Source organism: Struthio camelus, chromosome 14, assembly GCF_040807025.1.
Source record: "Struthio camelus isolate bStrCam1 chromosome 14, bStrCam1.hap1, whole genome shotgun sequence".
In the NCBI taxonomy this organism is placed as follows: domain Eukaryota; kingdom Metazoa; phylum Chordata; class Aves; order Struthioniformes; family Struthionidae; genus Struthio; species Struthio camelus.
This window is the reverse complement of record NC_090955.1, coordinates 23,892,156-23,907,817: the sequence shown is the minus strand read 5'-3', so window position 1 is coordinate 23,907,817 and position 15,662 is coordinate 23,892,156. Positions and strand designations below refer to the sequence as shown.

Sequence of the window (15,662 nt, the reverse complement as noted above, 5' to 3'; positions counted from 1 at the left end):
CTGAGTCTCACCCGATGCAAGAAGGCGGTTTGCAAAGTGCCGCTGCCGACCCGCTTCGCCGCTGGGAAACTGAGGCACAGAGCGAGGCTGCCTCGGCCCCGAGGAAAAGCCCTGGGTGACGGCTCTCCGGGAGCTGCCCCGGGCCAGGGAAACCCAGCTTGCAGGCTCAGGAACAGCGAGGTGGCAGCGGGGCCACCGCGGGACCTGGTGGGCCCGTGCCACCCCCTCAGCGGCCTCCCCTCCCGGGGAACAGCTCCGCCAGCCACGCGCCCCCCACCACCACCGCCGTGACCCCCTCGCCGGCTCTTTCTGGCTCGGACCCTGCGTGCGCCCCCGGCCGCCGTCTCGGAGCTCACCCCGCCGACGGAGCGAGCTCCGGGGCTGGGGCCGGCCGCCTCCGGCGGGAGGGCTGCCAGCAGGCTCAGCCGGCGCCCCCCGCCAGGAGGCCGCGGTGGGGGCCGGGCCGCCGGCTGCGGGTACCCACGCCAGAGGCGGCCGCGGCCGCGGCGCTGCCTCAGTTTCCCGGCTCGTTGGCCGGACGGGGCGGCCCCCGGGCCGGTCCCCGCCCCGGCTCCGGTCCCGGCTGCGGCGGCCGCCGCCCCCGCCCCGCCGCCGCGCAGCGCCCGGGGCCGGCGGGCCATGGCCGGGCCGGGCGGCGCGGAGCTCATCGAGCTGCGGGAGCTGGAGGCGGAACCGCGGCCGGGCCGGGGCCGCCTGGAACGGGCCAACGCGCTGCGCATCAGCCCGGCCCGCCGGGCCGGCCCCGCCGGCGCGCACCGGGACCCGCGGCTGACGGCGGCGCCGGGCGCCGGGCACCGCTTCCAGCCGCGCCGCCGGGGGCTGCACACCTGGTGCGACCTGTGCGGGGACTTCATCTGGGGCGTGCGCAGGAAGAGCCTCCAGTGCCTCCGTGAGTAGCGGCACCGGGCACGGCCGCGGGGTCGCGGCTCGGGGCAGAGCCGGGTGGGGAGGCGGCGCCGGGCTCGGCCCCGCCGCCGCGGGGGGGGCCCGGAGCGCAGCGCTGCCAGGCTCCGGGGCGGCCGGCGCTGTCCCAGCGCCCGAAAGCGATCTGCCGGCAGCTCCCGCCCGAGCCCAGGCAGCGACCCCGGCCTCCCCGGTGCTGGCGGCCGCCGTGGGGTCCCCCCCCGCTGACCCCCCCCCCCGCGCTCCTGTCCCCGTCCCCAGACTGCAGCTTCACCTGCCACTACCGGTGCCGGGCCCTGGTGCGGCTGGACTGCAGCGGCCCCCGGGGCCCCGGGAGCGAAGCCGACGATGCCCCCGAGCAGGCGGTGGAGAAGGACACCAACGTGGTAGGGGTCTGGCCCCGGGGCGGCTGGGCTGGCGGGTCGGGGCTGGGGGCGGCGGAGCGGGCAGGGGTGTGGGCACCCCGAGGGGCTGCCCATGCCGGGCCGGGCCGGGCCCCGCTGGGTGTGCCGTGCTATGCCGGGCCGTGCCACGCTATGCCGTGCTGGACTCCGTTTGGCCGTGCTGGGCCATGCCGGGCCGGGCCGTGCTGTGTTGTGCTGGGCTGGGCTTTGCCACGCTATGCCATGATGGGCCGTGCCGCGCTATGCCGTGCCGGGCTGTGCCAGGCCGTGCCAGGCCATGCCGGGCTGTGCCGTGCTATGCCGTGCCGGGCTGTGCCAGGCCGTGCCAGGCCATGCCGGGCTGTGCCGTGCTATGGCGTGCCGGGCTGTGCTGCACTATGCCATGCCAAGCCATGCTGGGCCATGCTATGCCATGCCATGCTGTGCTGTGCTATGCCAGGCTGGGCCATGCCGGGCTGTGCCGTGCTGGACAGTGCCATGCCGGGCTGTGCCAGGCTGGGCCATGCCGGGCTGTGCTGTGCCATGCCAGGCTGTGCCATGCCGGGCCGTGCCGGGCTGTGCCAGGCTGGGCCATGCCAGGCTGTGCTGTGCTATGCCGGGCTGTGCCAGGCTGGGCCATGCCGGGCTGTGCTGTGCCATGCCGGGCTGTGCCATGCTGGACAGTGCCGTGCCAGGCTGTGTCATGCTGGGCTGTGTCATGCTGGGCCATGCCAGGCTGTGCCATGCCGGGCCGTGCCGGGTTGTGTCATGCCGGGCTGTGTCATGCTGGGCCATGCCAGGCTGTGCCATGCCGGACAGTGCCATGCCGGGCCGTGCCGGGTTGTGCCATGCTGGGCCATGCCAGGCTGTGCCAGGCCATGCCAGGCTGTGCCAGGCTGGGCAGTGCCGGGTCGGGCCATGCCGGGCCGGGCTGTGCTATGCCATGTTGGGCTGTGTTTGGCTATGCCAGGCTGGGCTGGACTTTGCCATGCTATGCCATACCGAGCCGTGCCGTGGTATGCCGTGCTGGGCTGTGCCGGGCCATGCCGGGCCGGGCTGGGCTTTGCCATGCTGTGCCATACTGGGCTGGGCTGTGCTACGCTGTGCCAGGCTGTGCTATGCCGTGCTGGGCTGTGCTGCACTATGCACTATAGCATGCTGGGCCATGCTATGCCATGCCGGGCCATGCCGTGCTGTGCTATGCCAGGCCAGGCCATGCTGGGCCATGCCAGGCCATGTGGTACTATGCCATGCCGGGCTGGGCCAGGCTGTGCTATGCCACGCCAGGCTGTGCCGGGCCGGGCCGTGCCGAGCCATGCTGGGCCATGCTGGGCCATGCCATGCCGGGCTGAGCCATGCCAGGCCATGCCGGGCCGAGCCATGCTGTGCCATGCCGGGCTGAGCCATGCCAGGCCATGCCGGGCCGAGCCATGCTGGGCTGTGCCGGGCTGTGCCATGCCAGGCCATGCCGGGCCGAGCCATGCTGGGCCGTGCCGGGCTGTGCCATGCCAGGCTGTGCCATGCCGGGCTGAGCCATGCCAGGCCATGCCGGGCCGAGCCATGCTGGGCCGTGCCGGGCTGTGCCATGCTGGGCCATGCCAGGCCAAGCCATGCCGGGCCATGCTGGGCTGAACCATGCCAGGCCATGCCGGGCCGTGCCATGCTGGGCCATGCCGGGCCGGGCCATGCCGGGCTGTGCCGGGCCGAACCATGTCGGGTCGAACCATGCTGGGCTGTGCCATGCCGGGCCATGCCATGCCGGGCCGAACCATGCCGGGCCATGCCGGGCCGTGCCGGGCCGTGCCGGGCCGAACCATGCCGGGTCGAGCCATGCCGGGCCATGCCGGGTCGAGCCATGCCGGGCCGGGCGGGAGCGGGGTCGGGGCGGGGCCGGGCGGGGGCCGGGCGGGGCTGAAATCAGCGCTGGGTGACGCGTTGGGCCCGCGTCAGCCCGACGGCGGCGGGACGGGACGGGGCGGGGCGGGGCGGGCCGAGCCGGGACAGGGACCGGGACCGGCACTGGGACTGAGCCGAGCCGAGCCGGGACTGGGACTGAGTTGAGCCGAGCCGGGACAGGGAGCGGGGCTGAGCCGAGCCGAGCCGGGACAGGGAGCGGGGCTGAGCCGAGCCGAGCCGAGCCGGGACAGGGAGCGGGGCTGAGCCGAGCCGAGCCGGGACTGGGACTGAGCCGAGCCGAGCCGGGACAGGGAGCGGGGCTGAGCCGAGCCGAGCCGGGACAGGGAGCGGGGCTGAGCCGAGCCGAGCCGAGCCGAGCCGAGCCGGGACTGGGACTGAGCCGAGCCGAGCCGGGACAGGGAGCGGGGCTGATCCGGGCCGGGAGCGGGGCAGGGAGCGGAGCGGGGCCGGGGCCGGGGCCAGGCTGGTGCGGGGCGGGCAGGCGGCGCGGGGCCGGCCCGGGGCAGGGCTGCGGCGGGCCGGGGCCCCGGGGCTGAGCCGGCCGGGCCGGGCCGAGGCGGGCGGGCTGGCGCGGGGCCGCCTGTGCCCGTGCGCCCGGGCGCTCGGCGGCGCCCCGCGGCGGCCGGGCCGGGCCGGGGCCGGGGCCGGGGCCGGGGCCGGGGCCGGGGCCGGGCCGGGGCCGGCGGCGCTGGGGCTGCGGTGGGGCGGCGCGGCGGGCTCGGCCGGCAGCACGGCCAGCAGCGGCTACTGCAGCCAGGAGGACTCCGACTCCGAGCCCGAGCTCTTCTACACGGCGCGCACCTCGCTCGGCCGCCGCCCGCGCCGCCGCCAGGTCCGTGCGCTCGGCCGCCGTGACGTCATCGGGGTGGGGTGACGTCACCCGGGGGAGTGACGTCACCGGGGTGCCCCGGGTGCCGGCAGGGGAGACGGCGCGGGGGCGATCGCGAGCCACCCGTAGGGCGACCAAAGGGGGCGAGGGTGGCCCCGCGGTGGGGCGAGGGGGGGCTCCGGCGCGGCCGCCCCCTCCCCAGCGTCGGCGGCCCCGGTGGCCGGAGCGGGCGACCCCACGCCGCGGCCGCCCAGCCCCAGACGCGGGGGCGACCGGCTGCCCCAGGGCCCGGCGGCGTCCGCCTCCGCTGCGCTCGGCGGGGGCCCCTCGCCTGCGGGGGAGCCAGCGGGGGCAGGACCGGCGCTGCCGCGATCCCCCCGGCGCCCGGACGCTGACCCGGGGGCGCGGTGACAGCCGGGGAGGGGGGTTCGGGGAGGCGCCGGGCCGCCGCCGGAAGTCACCCCCGGCCGCTCTCCCGCAGGATGAGCCGAGCGAGTGGGAGAGGCCGGAGCTGGACCAGGCGCAGGTGGAGCAGAAGATCAAGGAGTACAACAGCCAGATCAACAGCAACCTCTTCATGAGCTTGGTACGGCGGGGCGTCGGGGCGGGGGACGACAGGGGCCAGCTCCCGCCGGCGTCCCCCGCTCACCGCCGGCGGGCTTCTCTCCCCGCGCCAGAACAAGGACGGCTCCTACACGGGCTTCATCAAGGTGCAGCTCAAGCTGGTGCGGCCCGTCTCCGTGCCGGCCACCAAGAGGCCCCCGTCCGTGCACGACGCCAGGAGGGGCCAGCGGGCCCAGGCCGCCAAGCGCCGCACCTCCTTCTACCTGCCCAAGGACACCGTCAAGCACCTGCACGTCCTCTCGCACACCCGCGCCACCGAGGTCATCGACGCCCTGCTCAAGAAGTTCACCGTGGTCGACAACCCTCGCAAGTTCGCCCTCTTCGAGCGCTCCGAGAAGGATGAGCAAGGTACCGGCCGGGTGGGGGGCCGCGGAGGGGCGAGCGCGCAAGCGCGTGTGCCCCCCTGACGCCCGCCCGCCCGCTCTCGCAGTGTACCTGCGCAAGCTGGCCGACCACGAGCAGCCCCTGCGGCTCCGGCTCCTGGCCGGCCCCGGCGAGAAGGCGCTCACCTTCGTCCTGAAGGAGAACGAAACGGGCGAGGTGAACGTGAGTAACGGCGGCCGCGGAGAGGGTGGGCGCCGCTGCCGCCGCGACGCCCCGGTGACGGCCGCCCCCCGCCCTGTGCCCGCAGTGGGACGCCTTCAGCCTGCCGGAGCTGCAGAACTTCCTGCGCATGCTGCAGCGCGAGGAGGAGGAGCACGTGCGCCAGATCCGCCACAAGTACGCCCGCTGCCGCCAGAAGATGCAGGAGGCGCTGGCCGCCCGGCCGCCGGGCTGAGGGGGGCCGCGCGCCGGACCGGCGTCCAGCCGCCGCGGCCGCCCCCCAGCCCGACCCAACCCTGCTCGGCCGGAGGGCGCCCCCTCCCCGCCCCCTCCGGCCCCGGGCCCGCTCGGCGCCCTCCGCCGCCCGAGGGGGGTCGTGCCCGCCGCCGGGGCGCGCCGAGGCGGTCTGCTTGGAGGGGCCCCGGGGCGCGCGTTGGGCGCGCGCGTGGGGCTCGGCGCCCACCAATAAAAGGCGTCTGGGTGACGTGGCCTGTGGCGTGTCCTTGGTGGGGCGGCCCCGTGGGGTGGGTTCCCCGGGGCACCCCCACAGGGCCCTGGCTGGGCTCGGCCCTGCCGCGGCGGCGCTACCCCGCCGGGGCCTCGAACCCGCGACCCGACGCTTCCCGCGCGGGCGGCGCCGCCGCGGCGCCACGCGGAGACGGGCCTTCCCCCGCCCCTGTCACGTGAGGCCGGCGCCTCCCTCCGCTTCCCCGCCCTCCTCCCTGGTCACGTGCCGCGGGGCCGGAAGTGTCGCAGCGGGGCGGTGGCAGCCGCGGTGCATGCCGGGAGGCGGCCGGTCGGTGTCGCCGGGCGGCTGGCGGCCGTCCCCTGCCCGCGCCGCGCCGCGCCGCGCCGCGCCGCCATGGGCGCCAGCGGCTCCAAGTCGCGGGGGCTCTGGCCGTTCGCCTCCTCGGCGGCGGCGGCGGGGGGCGGCGGCGGCGGCGAGGGCCCCGGCGGGCAGCAGGCCTTGGCCCGGGCGCGGGCCGCGCGCGCCGCCACCCCCTTCGTCTTCACGCGCCGCGGGTGAGCGCGCGGCGGGGGGGGGGCGGTTGCCATGGTTACCGGGGCGGGCTGGGGGGGCGGTTGCCGTGGTTACCGGGGCGGGCGGGGGCGCCGGGAGGGCTCGGCCCAGCGGAGAGGCCTCCCCGGCGATGGCGGCGGCGGCGGCGGGCCCCGATCTGCTGCGCGTCCGCCGCGGGGCCGGCGGCCCTGGAGACCTCGCGGGGCCCTGGAGACCTCGCGGGTCCCTGGGCCCGGCACGGCGGCGGCCCCGCCGCGCCTCCGCTCCGAGAGCGGTTACGGCAAGAGCAGCTGGCGCGGAGAGACCCGGTGCGCGACGGGCCCTCGCGACGCCCGGCCTGCGGGAAGCGGGGCTCGGCCGAGGAGCGAGACCGCGGCCAGCCCCTTCCCGGGGGGAACAGGCGGGCGAGTGCCTGGCCGTTCCGTTTCGGCCTCGGCCGCTCGTTCCCTGAGCGGGCCGCCGAATCGCTCGGTCGAAGGAGCCTTCCCGTCGGCTGCGGGGAGAGCGGAGCCGCTCGCGCGGCAGCTGTTTTACTGCGAGCCGGTGGTATACGAGGTGGCAGTTGCCTTTGTAGTGTCTTAGCGGCCAGCCCCAGCTCGCTACGGCCTGTGACTCCGTCCTCCTTTAAGACAGAACGGCCGCTTGTCGTCTGCTAAGCCCTAGATCCCCTTTCCCGATGCCAAGTAGCGGATGCTCAGCGCAGCCCTTGCGCGGCTGCTGATGCTGCCAGGCTGCTCCGGCTCCCTTTCTGAAGCAGCTGCCCGTGCTTTGAGCGCGGCAAGCTCCTGGCAATCCGTAGCCTCTCACGTGCTCTCGTTCTTCCTTTCTGCAGCTCCATGTACTACGATGAAGACGGGGATCTTGCCCACGAGTTCTACGAGGAGACAATCGTTACCAAGAACGGGAGGAAGCGTGCCAAGCTGAAGAGGATCCACAAGAACCTGATACCTCAGGTAGCGTGTGACAAAGGCAGAAGAGCAGGGGAAAACGAGCACTCAGATATTGTAGTGACAGCTAAAGTCCCCAGGGCCCCTTGGATGCCTAGGGACATCTTGTTGCAGGGGAAGCGCAGGCTTTCCGTTCCTCCCGCAGCTCCTGCCTCATCCCCCAAGCTCCTTCTCATCCTGGCTCGGACCCGTGCCACCTTGTGATGTTGTGGCAGGAGAGGAAGAGACAGTGACGCCCCCTTTTCTATAGAGAAGCACCTCTGGCCCTGCGGGGCTGCTGGGGCTGTGAGGTGGCGTGGCTGGGCACAGCGTGGCCGGGTACAGGGTGCCAGCAGCCTTGTGGCCGTGGCGTCCACTCATCAAACGCAGTCCCCGAGCGTTCCCTGCTCCCTGCCCATCCCTGCCGCCGTCCGCGGGCACGGCGGCGCGTGAGGTAAGGTGTGCTGCCGCTGGGCTGGGGGTTCCTGGGTCCCGCTTGCTCAGCGGGTGGTGTATCGGCTGCGGAGGGTCAGGCTCGGCTTTGGGAGCACCAGTCAAAGTCAGTCACTAGCTGGCATGAGTGCTCGTGTCCCCCTGCAACTCAGGAGCGCGAGAATGCCTGGTGTTGACAGCGATGCTTTTTGCACCTCAGTGGTGCCTCCGAAAACAAGCTCCAGTAAGCAGAAAGAGTGTAGCAGGCAGGCAGGGGTGGAGGCACTGACTGAGGATCTCATTGCAGAAGAAGGATAGTTTGACCGTGGGGCAAGCTTTTGGAGGCATAAATGGAGAAGGGATCAGACGAGGGCTCCAGAGATCCCCTTGCAGGCGTCCTTCCTCAGTAAGGAGAAACACGTGGCTCTAGCGTGGCCTCTTTGTCCAGCTGCTGCCCAGCTGGTGCTCTCAGAGGGCTAAGCAACCCCCCAGTGAGATTCTTCTGAGTGCCAGACAGAGGCAGTCGTGGAGAGGAACCATTCGGCACTGCTTCCTGAGCTGGCTTTCACCCAGGGAGACTGATTTGGGTTGTGGAATGGTCTCCTGGTACCTCTGATGTGGGTTAAAACTCGCCTGGTTAGGAAGCTCGGCTGAGCTGGAGAGAGTGCTTACTGGCACAACGTGGTTTTGCACCAGCCTAGGCTTTTTGGGCGGCTTTAATCTCGGTCCTGCCAAGCAAACGCACGTTTCAGCTTCCTTTGGGCTTTGCCAGAGTGGAAGTTGCAAGACAGTTCTAGGAACTGTGCTGGGGCAGAGGGTGTCTGCAGAAAACCTTTGCGGCTTCATGTATGTGCGGTCCTGAGACGTAAGTAAGGCAGTGGCACCCACGAGGCGGCAGCAGCATGTAGGAGCTAGTGCCACGTGGCTGCGGCCCACTGCGGGGTCCCCTCCTTGGCGTGTTGCAAGTCGGGATATGGTGCGACTCCTTCAGGTTTTGATTGTTTAGCAGGACAGTTTCCTAGAGCAAGCGCTGTCTGCAGCGCTGCAAAAAGTCTTTCCCTGCATGTATCTGTCTGCAGCCCTTCAAACAGGCTCTGCTCTTGTTGCCTAGGGTGTAGTCTGAGGCCTTGCCCGCTCCATCTGAGCCACTGAGCTCCGAGGGTGCTCCCGGAGCACCACGGCGAGCGGTCCCTGCTCACTTCTCAAACACCGTCCCCTGCCTTCTCCGGAGCCTGATGGGAATTGCCCTGGGCCGGCTGCTGAGCACAGAGCCCCACTCGGGCTCCCTTTCCGCAAGCGGATCCTCCAGGTGCTGTAACAGGAGGACGCTTGCCCTGGAGCATGGGAAAGGCGCTTGTAGCTGGCGTGCATGGAGCGTGCATTCAGTAATGGCCCCCTTGGATAGAAAGCTGCTTTTCTTGTGTGCCAGCTGCCCTCATTCCTTTCTCTCAGAGAGCTCTTTTCATTCTTTTAAATTCTGTGAATGAAAGGTGCCGGATGAAAAGCCCAGAGAGCCAATATCTGCCAGTCACGCATCAGCTGGTGCACGGGCAGTGCCTGGCAGAGCAGCTCCCTCCTTTCTCGTGCTGTTGAACTCCGGACCCGTCATGTGTGGCAGCCAGCAGCGCCTTAGTCGGCTCTCCAGGGGCTCGTTCGAAGGGCAGAGCGCTTCCGCATTGTGCGCTGCCACTCAGATGTACCTAGTCGTCATAGCGGCTTTATGGACTCCTGTTCCCAGTCCAGTTCCTCGAGGGCACAAAGCCCTCTGTTGTGCTGCTCTCTGCCTGGGGTGACTCACAGAGCTTGGTGCCTTTGTTTGCAGAGCTCGTGCTTAGCCTGCCTTGAGGGCGCTTGTTCTACCCCTGTGCCATCGTCCTCTGCTCACCGCTCTGCTCGACTCTTGTTTCAGGGCATAGTGAAACTGGAGCACCCTCGTATTCATGTGGATTTCCCTGTGATCATCTGCGAGGTGTGATTCGTGAGGGGGACGCAAGCCGTTGCTGCCTGCAGGCGAAACGCCCTGCCCGACTACCCTGAGTGTCACCACGCGAGGCTTCGTCACCTTCCTGTAGAACGAGGACTTTGAGCACGGATACGTGACCGTGGACTTTGACTCTCCCCTTGCCCGGAGATGCAGCGGTACGAAACAGACTTGGCTTGGTTGCGTTTGGCTAGCGCCCTTCGCAGGAGATGGGTGACCTTGTACAACAATTGCTTAAAAATATCCTCGCTTGAGTCGGAAGACTAAAATACCTTTTGTAGCCTCTAGCCAACGTTTGGATGGGTAACTGGAACTGCGGATGATCTGCTGTGTTTGAGCTGTTAAAGGGAGAGCGAGCCTGCACTTCTCACCAGACAAAATCCCCTGCTTCTCAGGTATGCAGCCCAGGGAGAGCCAGGGCCAGCTAACGCGCTGCCTAGGGGCCCGGAGATCCCTTGGCCTCTGTGGTTAAATGGCCAGTGTTGCAGTGTGTCATTTGACAAGGGCATTAAGCAAGGCTCCCCCAGGTGGGTCTGTCGATGGAGGATGAACGGGGCAGGCTCAGGGGGAGCTGGTTTCAAAGCACATCCAGTTGGGTGCTGTGCTTCTGTCGGGAAGGGGACCGAGACCAGATATCGCTGTCGTAGAGCTCAGTCTCTTCCCGGTGCGCGCTCCCCGTTTACGCTGCCCGCTGGCTCTGCAGAGGTTGGCGTCGCTGCTGCCAGTAGTCCCTGCTGGAACGCCTTTTGCCCGCTGCTTGCGTTGCAGCCGCCTCTCCAGAGCAGACACGGAGATCTCTGCAGTTCACGGCTGGCAGCAGCGAGGTTCCCAGCTCTCCTGACAGCCTGCTGGCCCACGTGAAGGCGGCTTAGCCATCTGGATTCCCTGAGCAGGACTTGCCTCCCCCTGTTAGCGCCTGTCTGCGTTAGGCTCCTGCTGAGTGCTGTCCCTCGCTCACTGGAGCCTGCAGTGCTGGGCCGCTGGGCAAGGCATCTCACGTGCTTAGGGAAGTTGGCTCCACGTAGTGTCCTCGTGCTCCACTCCGTTGTTGACAGTACTTCCCAGTGGGGTTGGCCTTGACAGAGCCAAGCAGGAAAGAAATCATCTCCTCCCTCCCCATCCCTCTAAAACAATCGATCAGTTGGCCTGCCCTGGCTTGGAAATCTCCCTGGCGATATGAACTAGAGTTCCTCCGTTGCCCCGCATCTCGGCTGGGGGCAGGAGGAGAAATGCAATGCACTTTAAAGGGAGGCTTTCTGCTCGGTTTTGGAAGGTTCTGCGCTCTCCTCCTCTTTCCTCCCGCTTAAGCAAGTCGGGGTTGCCTTGGCAGCACTGGAAAAACCCCGTTGCCTCTCACGCTTGGGTCCTGGTCCTAGGGCTCCAAGCCAGCTGCTGCAGGGCTGGGGAAGGCCTGACCCGTACTACCCCTCGCCAACACTAGGAGCCACTGCCTCCCTGCTCTGGCTTACCTTGAGAACGGGCCGCTCGCTTCACACGAGCAGGAGGACTGATCTGTCAGCTGTGGGGCGCTGGGCAAAGCTTTAAACTGGTCAGAGCTTGCTCCTGCAGCAGCCAGCTTGGCGTTCCTCTTCTTTCGCTCCAGAACTTATTTACTTTCTAAGCACTTCAGACGTTTGCTACCTCGATTTTTAATTTAAGCTGCTGGCACTGGGGTGCCAGCCGTATCAGTGTCTACGTTGGATGTATCCATCCCTGCGCCCACCAAGAGCTGCCTGGGCTCAGGGCCACATTCCTAGGTTCTGGGAGACAACAGCGGCACGGCTGTTGCTGTCCTCCCGTCCACCTCTTCCCTCTGTGCCCCCCACCCGCTGTTCCCATTGACACGAGTATGCACGAAGGGTGAAGCGGATGTGCTGGCTCCCGCCTGGCAGGGAAACAGGCTCGCTGGGCAGGGCTCCAGCGGGGAGCTCTTCTACACTGTGATGCTGGGCACTTCTTTTGGCATCTTTTGTTCTTCTACTTGCCTGAAAAAGTCTGTCTTAAAACAATCCCCCACTGAAGTGTTTCTTATTCACACCACCTGCTCTTGAGTTTGGCTCAGACCAGGGCTCACAGATCTCCTTGAAAACAGCGTCTCAGGCTCTGGAGGAGCGCAAGAGCTCGTGTGGTCCGTTCTCCCCGCGAAGAGGAGAGAAAGCTGTGACCGGACTGCTGATGCCCTTCTTGCCCCCCTGCTTCCCGTGGGCGCAGCACGCACCCACGTCTTTGCGCTCTGTGGCATCGCACCCACGTTTTGTACGGGGGAAGGCACAGTAGGGAAGGGGCTGGTGTGGCATTGCCTGTCCGCCTGGACTTGGAGCCCCTCTGCTGACTACTGGCCAAAAAGGGATGCAGAGGCAGGGCCCGAACCCTGCGTCGGCAGAGGGGTCTTGGCTAGACGGAGGCCTGCTGAGCGAGGAGCTAGGAGCAGCTCCCTCTCCTCCCTGACTGATTTGGTTCTCCCTGGCATGCTGTTGTGCCCGCTCCACCCCTTCCCCCAGGGGCGCTGAGCTTGCTTCCCTAAAAACATGCCTTCTCCCACCCTCTTTTCACCGAAGAGGCAGCAAACCTCCGCAGGCTACCAACGACCTGTCTTGCCCTACTTCTTTCCAGGCTGGTCCACCCGTCGTCGGGGTCCGAGCTGTGCAGCCCCGTCCCAACCTCCTCTCCCCAGCCCCCTCCTCCTCTTTCCAGCCCTGCCAGGCAGGAGCAGGGACGAGGAGGTTCCTTGGGAGCTTCTGAAGGGATCTTTAAAATGTGAAGGTCACTGTAAATAGTATCTATGTCCACTATATTGTTGGAGCAAGCAAAAAAAAAAAAAAAGTTTCATTTTTTTTTTTTTTAACGACTTCTGTGCAACTTTGTGCTTTCCCGTGTGGATGTGTAGCTGACCTGTGCTCACCAACACTAGGCTTGCTCCTCTAGCGTGTGGATAGGAACCCTGGGTTTGAGAAACGTACACTATTTATGGTCCTTCCTCTGCCTCCGAGTGCATCTGTCTACTTTTGTTAAATTTCAATAAAATTATTTGTAGATCCCACAAGTCCAAGAGCTGTGTTTTTGGGGGAGGGAGGGCCAGTTAGCGGCTGTGCCTGTGTAGGGAGGAAGGAAACGTTAGATATCCTAGAGGAGGTGAACGTGGCCGGGCACGGATATGTTGGTGACAGCCTCATCCCGACTGGAAACCTTGACCTGCCCTGACCGCTCTCTTTTTCTCCTTACCCTGCTGATGCTAAACTATTCCGCAGGACTGCGTTGAGTACCGTCCGGTCAAGGCCGACGAACGCAGATCTGCGCGTGGCCGGCGCCTCAAGTCCCTGTTTTTTCAGGAGAGCGATGTTCGTGCGGCGGTGAGAGGAGGCTGTCAGGCCAGGCCCCGGGTCGAAGCGCTGTCCTTTGAACTGAAGCTGTTTTACGCTGCCGCTTTGGGCTGCTCAGCAGGAGAGAGAGGTCGACCCGAAAGGTGGTATCGGTACCAGTAGCCTCAACGGAGCCGACCCGTGACCGTTGGAGGTGCTTTGGCCTTGCCCTCGTGACCTGGAGGAGCGCCCACCCGCAGTGGGAGGACATCGGGCCCACGAGCAGTTAGAGTAGCTTCCAGGTGTCCGAATTTCAGTGGGGCAGACAGCTCCGGTCACCAATTTCTGAGCGCGCTGGGTTGCGAACCCTTAACCCTGTGGCGCTCGCAGCCTCAACCACTCGCAGGACCCGCTCATTTTATCCGGCCTATGACTCCACTTGCGATTGCTGTGACGTCCTCGTGAGGCGGTGACACCTTATCTGACAACTACGGACTGAGCGCATGAGCTGGCGGCTGAAAAGTAGTAGCGGAGGAGCGAGTGGGTGGAGTCCTTACGGACCTAGTCATGCAGCGAGGAGTAACGTGCACCTCTCTGTCCTTTCTCTTAGGTTTTCACTAGAGTGGCCTACAACTGTCTTCTTCGTAGAGTTAAGAGTGGAGCCTGTGCGATTTTACCCTCCGCCGTGGACTGTAAGGTGCTTTGGTGAAACAGCTGTCGCGTGCCGAGCGCTCGGGCTGGCCCCTTGCAGGAGGGAGCCCGTGCTGTCGCTTTAGTCCGTGCCCTTTGCAAAACCACAACGTCTCTCCCGCTTGCGGCTGGAATAAAATCGATGTTGAAACGCAGCCGTGAGCAATCGGCGCTGCTGACTTTGCAGCCTATCGGAGCCGAGCTGCCGCGTAAAGATTTCCCACAAGTTCTGAGTCGTATAAACCCCGACTTGTGTGAAAACGTCCCTGAGAAACACGTGTTTTGTTTTGCGACCGGGGTTGGGGGGGGGGGGTGAGGTAGGAACGCGCCCGTGGTTGGAGACGGTCGTGCTATGGATGAGTGGTAACATATTGAACGGTGTAACCTGATATAGCCGGATTGCCCCTCCTCTCTGTTTTGCCCTTGCTGGCTTTGGGAGAGCTTGCTTAGGGCGCGAGCTATGCGTTTGCCCCCCGTGGGATTTTCGCCTGTGTGGGCAGGAAGGCGCTGCAGTGTTGGCAGGAAGGCTTCGCCGGCGGGGGCCGGGCTGTTTGTGCGCTTTGCGCCCGCCTGCCCTGTGAAAGGGCAGACTGTACAGGCGGAGGAAGGCGCGTGTTTTCCCAAGCTCTTGCCATGGGTGGGATGGAGGACGTCACGAGCGGGTGTTGTTGCGAGTGCCGGGTCGGATACAGGCGGGGGGAGCGTTTCCGCTCGAATGTAAAGGTGAACGGGCCGCGCGTAGCAGCGTCTGAGCTCTTTTGTGCCGCGGCTTGAGATTTCGGATTCGCGGCGTCCGGGGTATCCGGCGCTGCGTGTGCTGACACGCTGGCTCTGCGAGGCGCTTGGTTCTCCGCTCTGATTTTTGAGCTGTAACACCGGTTGCTCAGCCCGCGTGTGGGTGTTTCTCATTTCTGGCTGACAAGTTGAGGCTCTTGCCAGGAGGACGCTGTGTTTATTACTTGATAGAGTTAATTCGGTTTCCCAAGCCGGGCTGAGCAGCCTCTTCTGGAGGTGTAACGAAGTGCACAGCAAGGGACTGTAGCTGCCGGGGCTTGGTTGGAAGGATTTGGGGAGGACCTCACCGAGTTGACTCAAACTGACCTCTGCCCATCCCTGCGCCAGAGCCCCACGGCGGGGTGGAGGATACGCATGTCCGCTCCTTAATCATCCGCCCTGACAAATCAGTGGCTCATTAGTAGCGATGGCCTAATAAGTTTTTCGAAACCGGTGTGATGCTGTTCCAGGATGCTGCCAGCTCTCCAAGTTTTGCTGGACGCCGAGGCCAACATGATATCACTTGCCGTTCTGCATCCTGCTCCCCCGCCACGGACCCCAGCGGCTCGGCAGATGTTTTCCTGCTACCACAAACACCTCTCATCATTTCCTTCGTGCGAGCCCGCTGCTCCCGGCTTGAAAACGAGCCACCGACGAACGCTTTGGCGAGAGCGAGCGGCGCAGCGCGAAAAGCCCCCGTCCGCCTCGTTCCTTCTGCGGAGCGGGCTTTGCTCCGGGCAGCCCCCTCGGCCTGGGGGGGTCCCAGAGGCGCCTCCTGGCTCCCTCGGGGGCTCCGTCCCCTCTTTTACCTCGCTGCTAGCAGAAACTAGTCCAGCGCAACCGGACGCGACTAACGCCACGTTACCTGGCGTCCGTTACCTAAAGCAAAGCCGTCTTCGGGCGGGCAAAGGCTCTGCCCACCTTTGCCCGTGAGAAGCGGCAGCCCGCTGCTCGCTGCCGACCGGCCGCGTCTCCGCTTCTCGCTCTCTCGCCTTTCCCGGTGGCGTGGCCAAAGCGGGCCGGGCTCGCTGGGAGCAGCGTCGTGCCGTCTTACCGCTTGGCATGGCGAGAGGAGCGAGCGGATACGGTTGCTGCAGAAAGGGAAGGCGCTCGGGCCGGGCTGCGGGTTGCCTCCCGTCGCCCGTGACTGCGGCAGCTCCCCGGGGCCTCGGCCCGCGGCCGCCGGGGCAGAGCGGTGAGCCCGCTGGCCGCCGGCTCCCGAGAGCTCTCCGGCTGCAAACACGGAGGCCGCTCACGGCCCCGACCTTCGACGCACGAGGTTGCAGACGATGGAAAATTTTAGGCCTTTCTTCTGTCTG

At 66.7% G+C, this 15,662-nt stretch overlaps 1 protein-coding gene across 1 annotated transcript; it reads left to right on the top strand.

The window, feature by feature from the left end:
- The first annotated feature begins 639 nt into the window (after positions 1-639).
- On the top strand, positions 640-13,832 carry RASSF1 (Ras association domain family member 1). The gene is made up of 8 exons (XM_068907518.1): positions 640-910; positions 1,186-1,310; positions 4,535-4,639; positions 4,731-5,025; positions 5,108-5,223; positions 5,309-5,397; positions 7,074-7,194; positions 13,490-13,832. The coding sequence occupies exons 1-8, from the start codon at positions 640-642 to the stop codon at positions 13,586-13,588; spliced, it is 1,221 nt and encodes a 406-aa protein (XP_068763619.1). The 3' UTR covers positions 13,589-13,832.
- Positions 13,833-15,662: the final 1,830 nt, after the last annotated feature.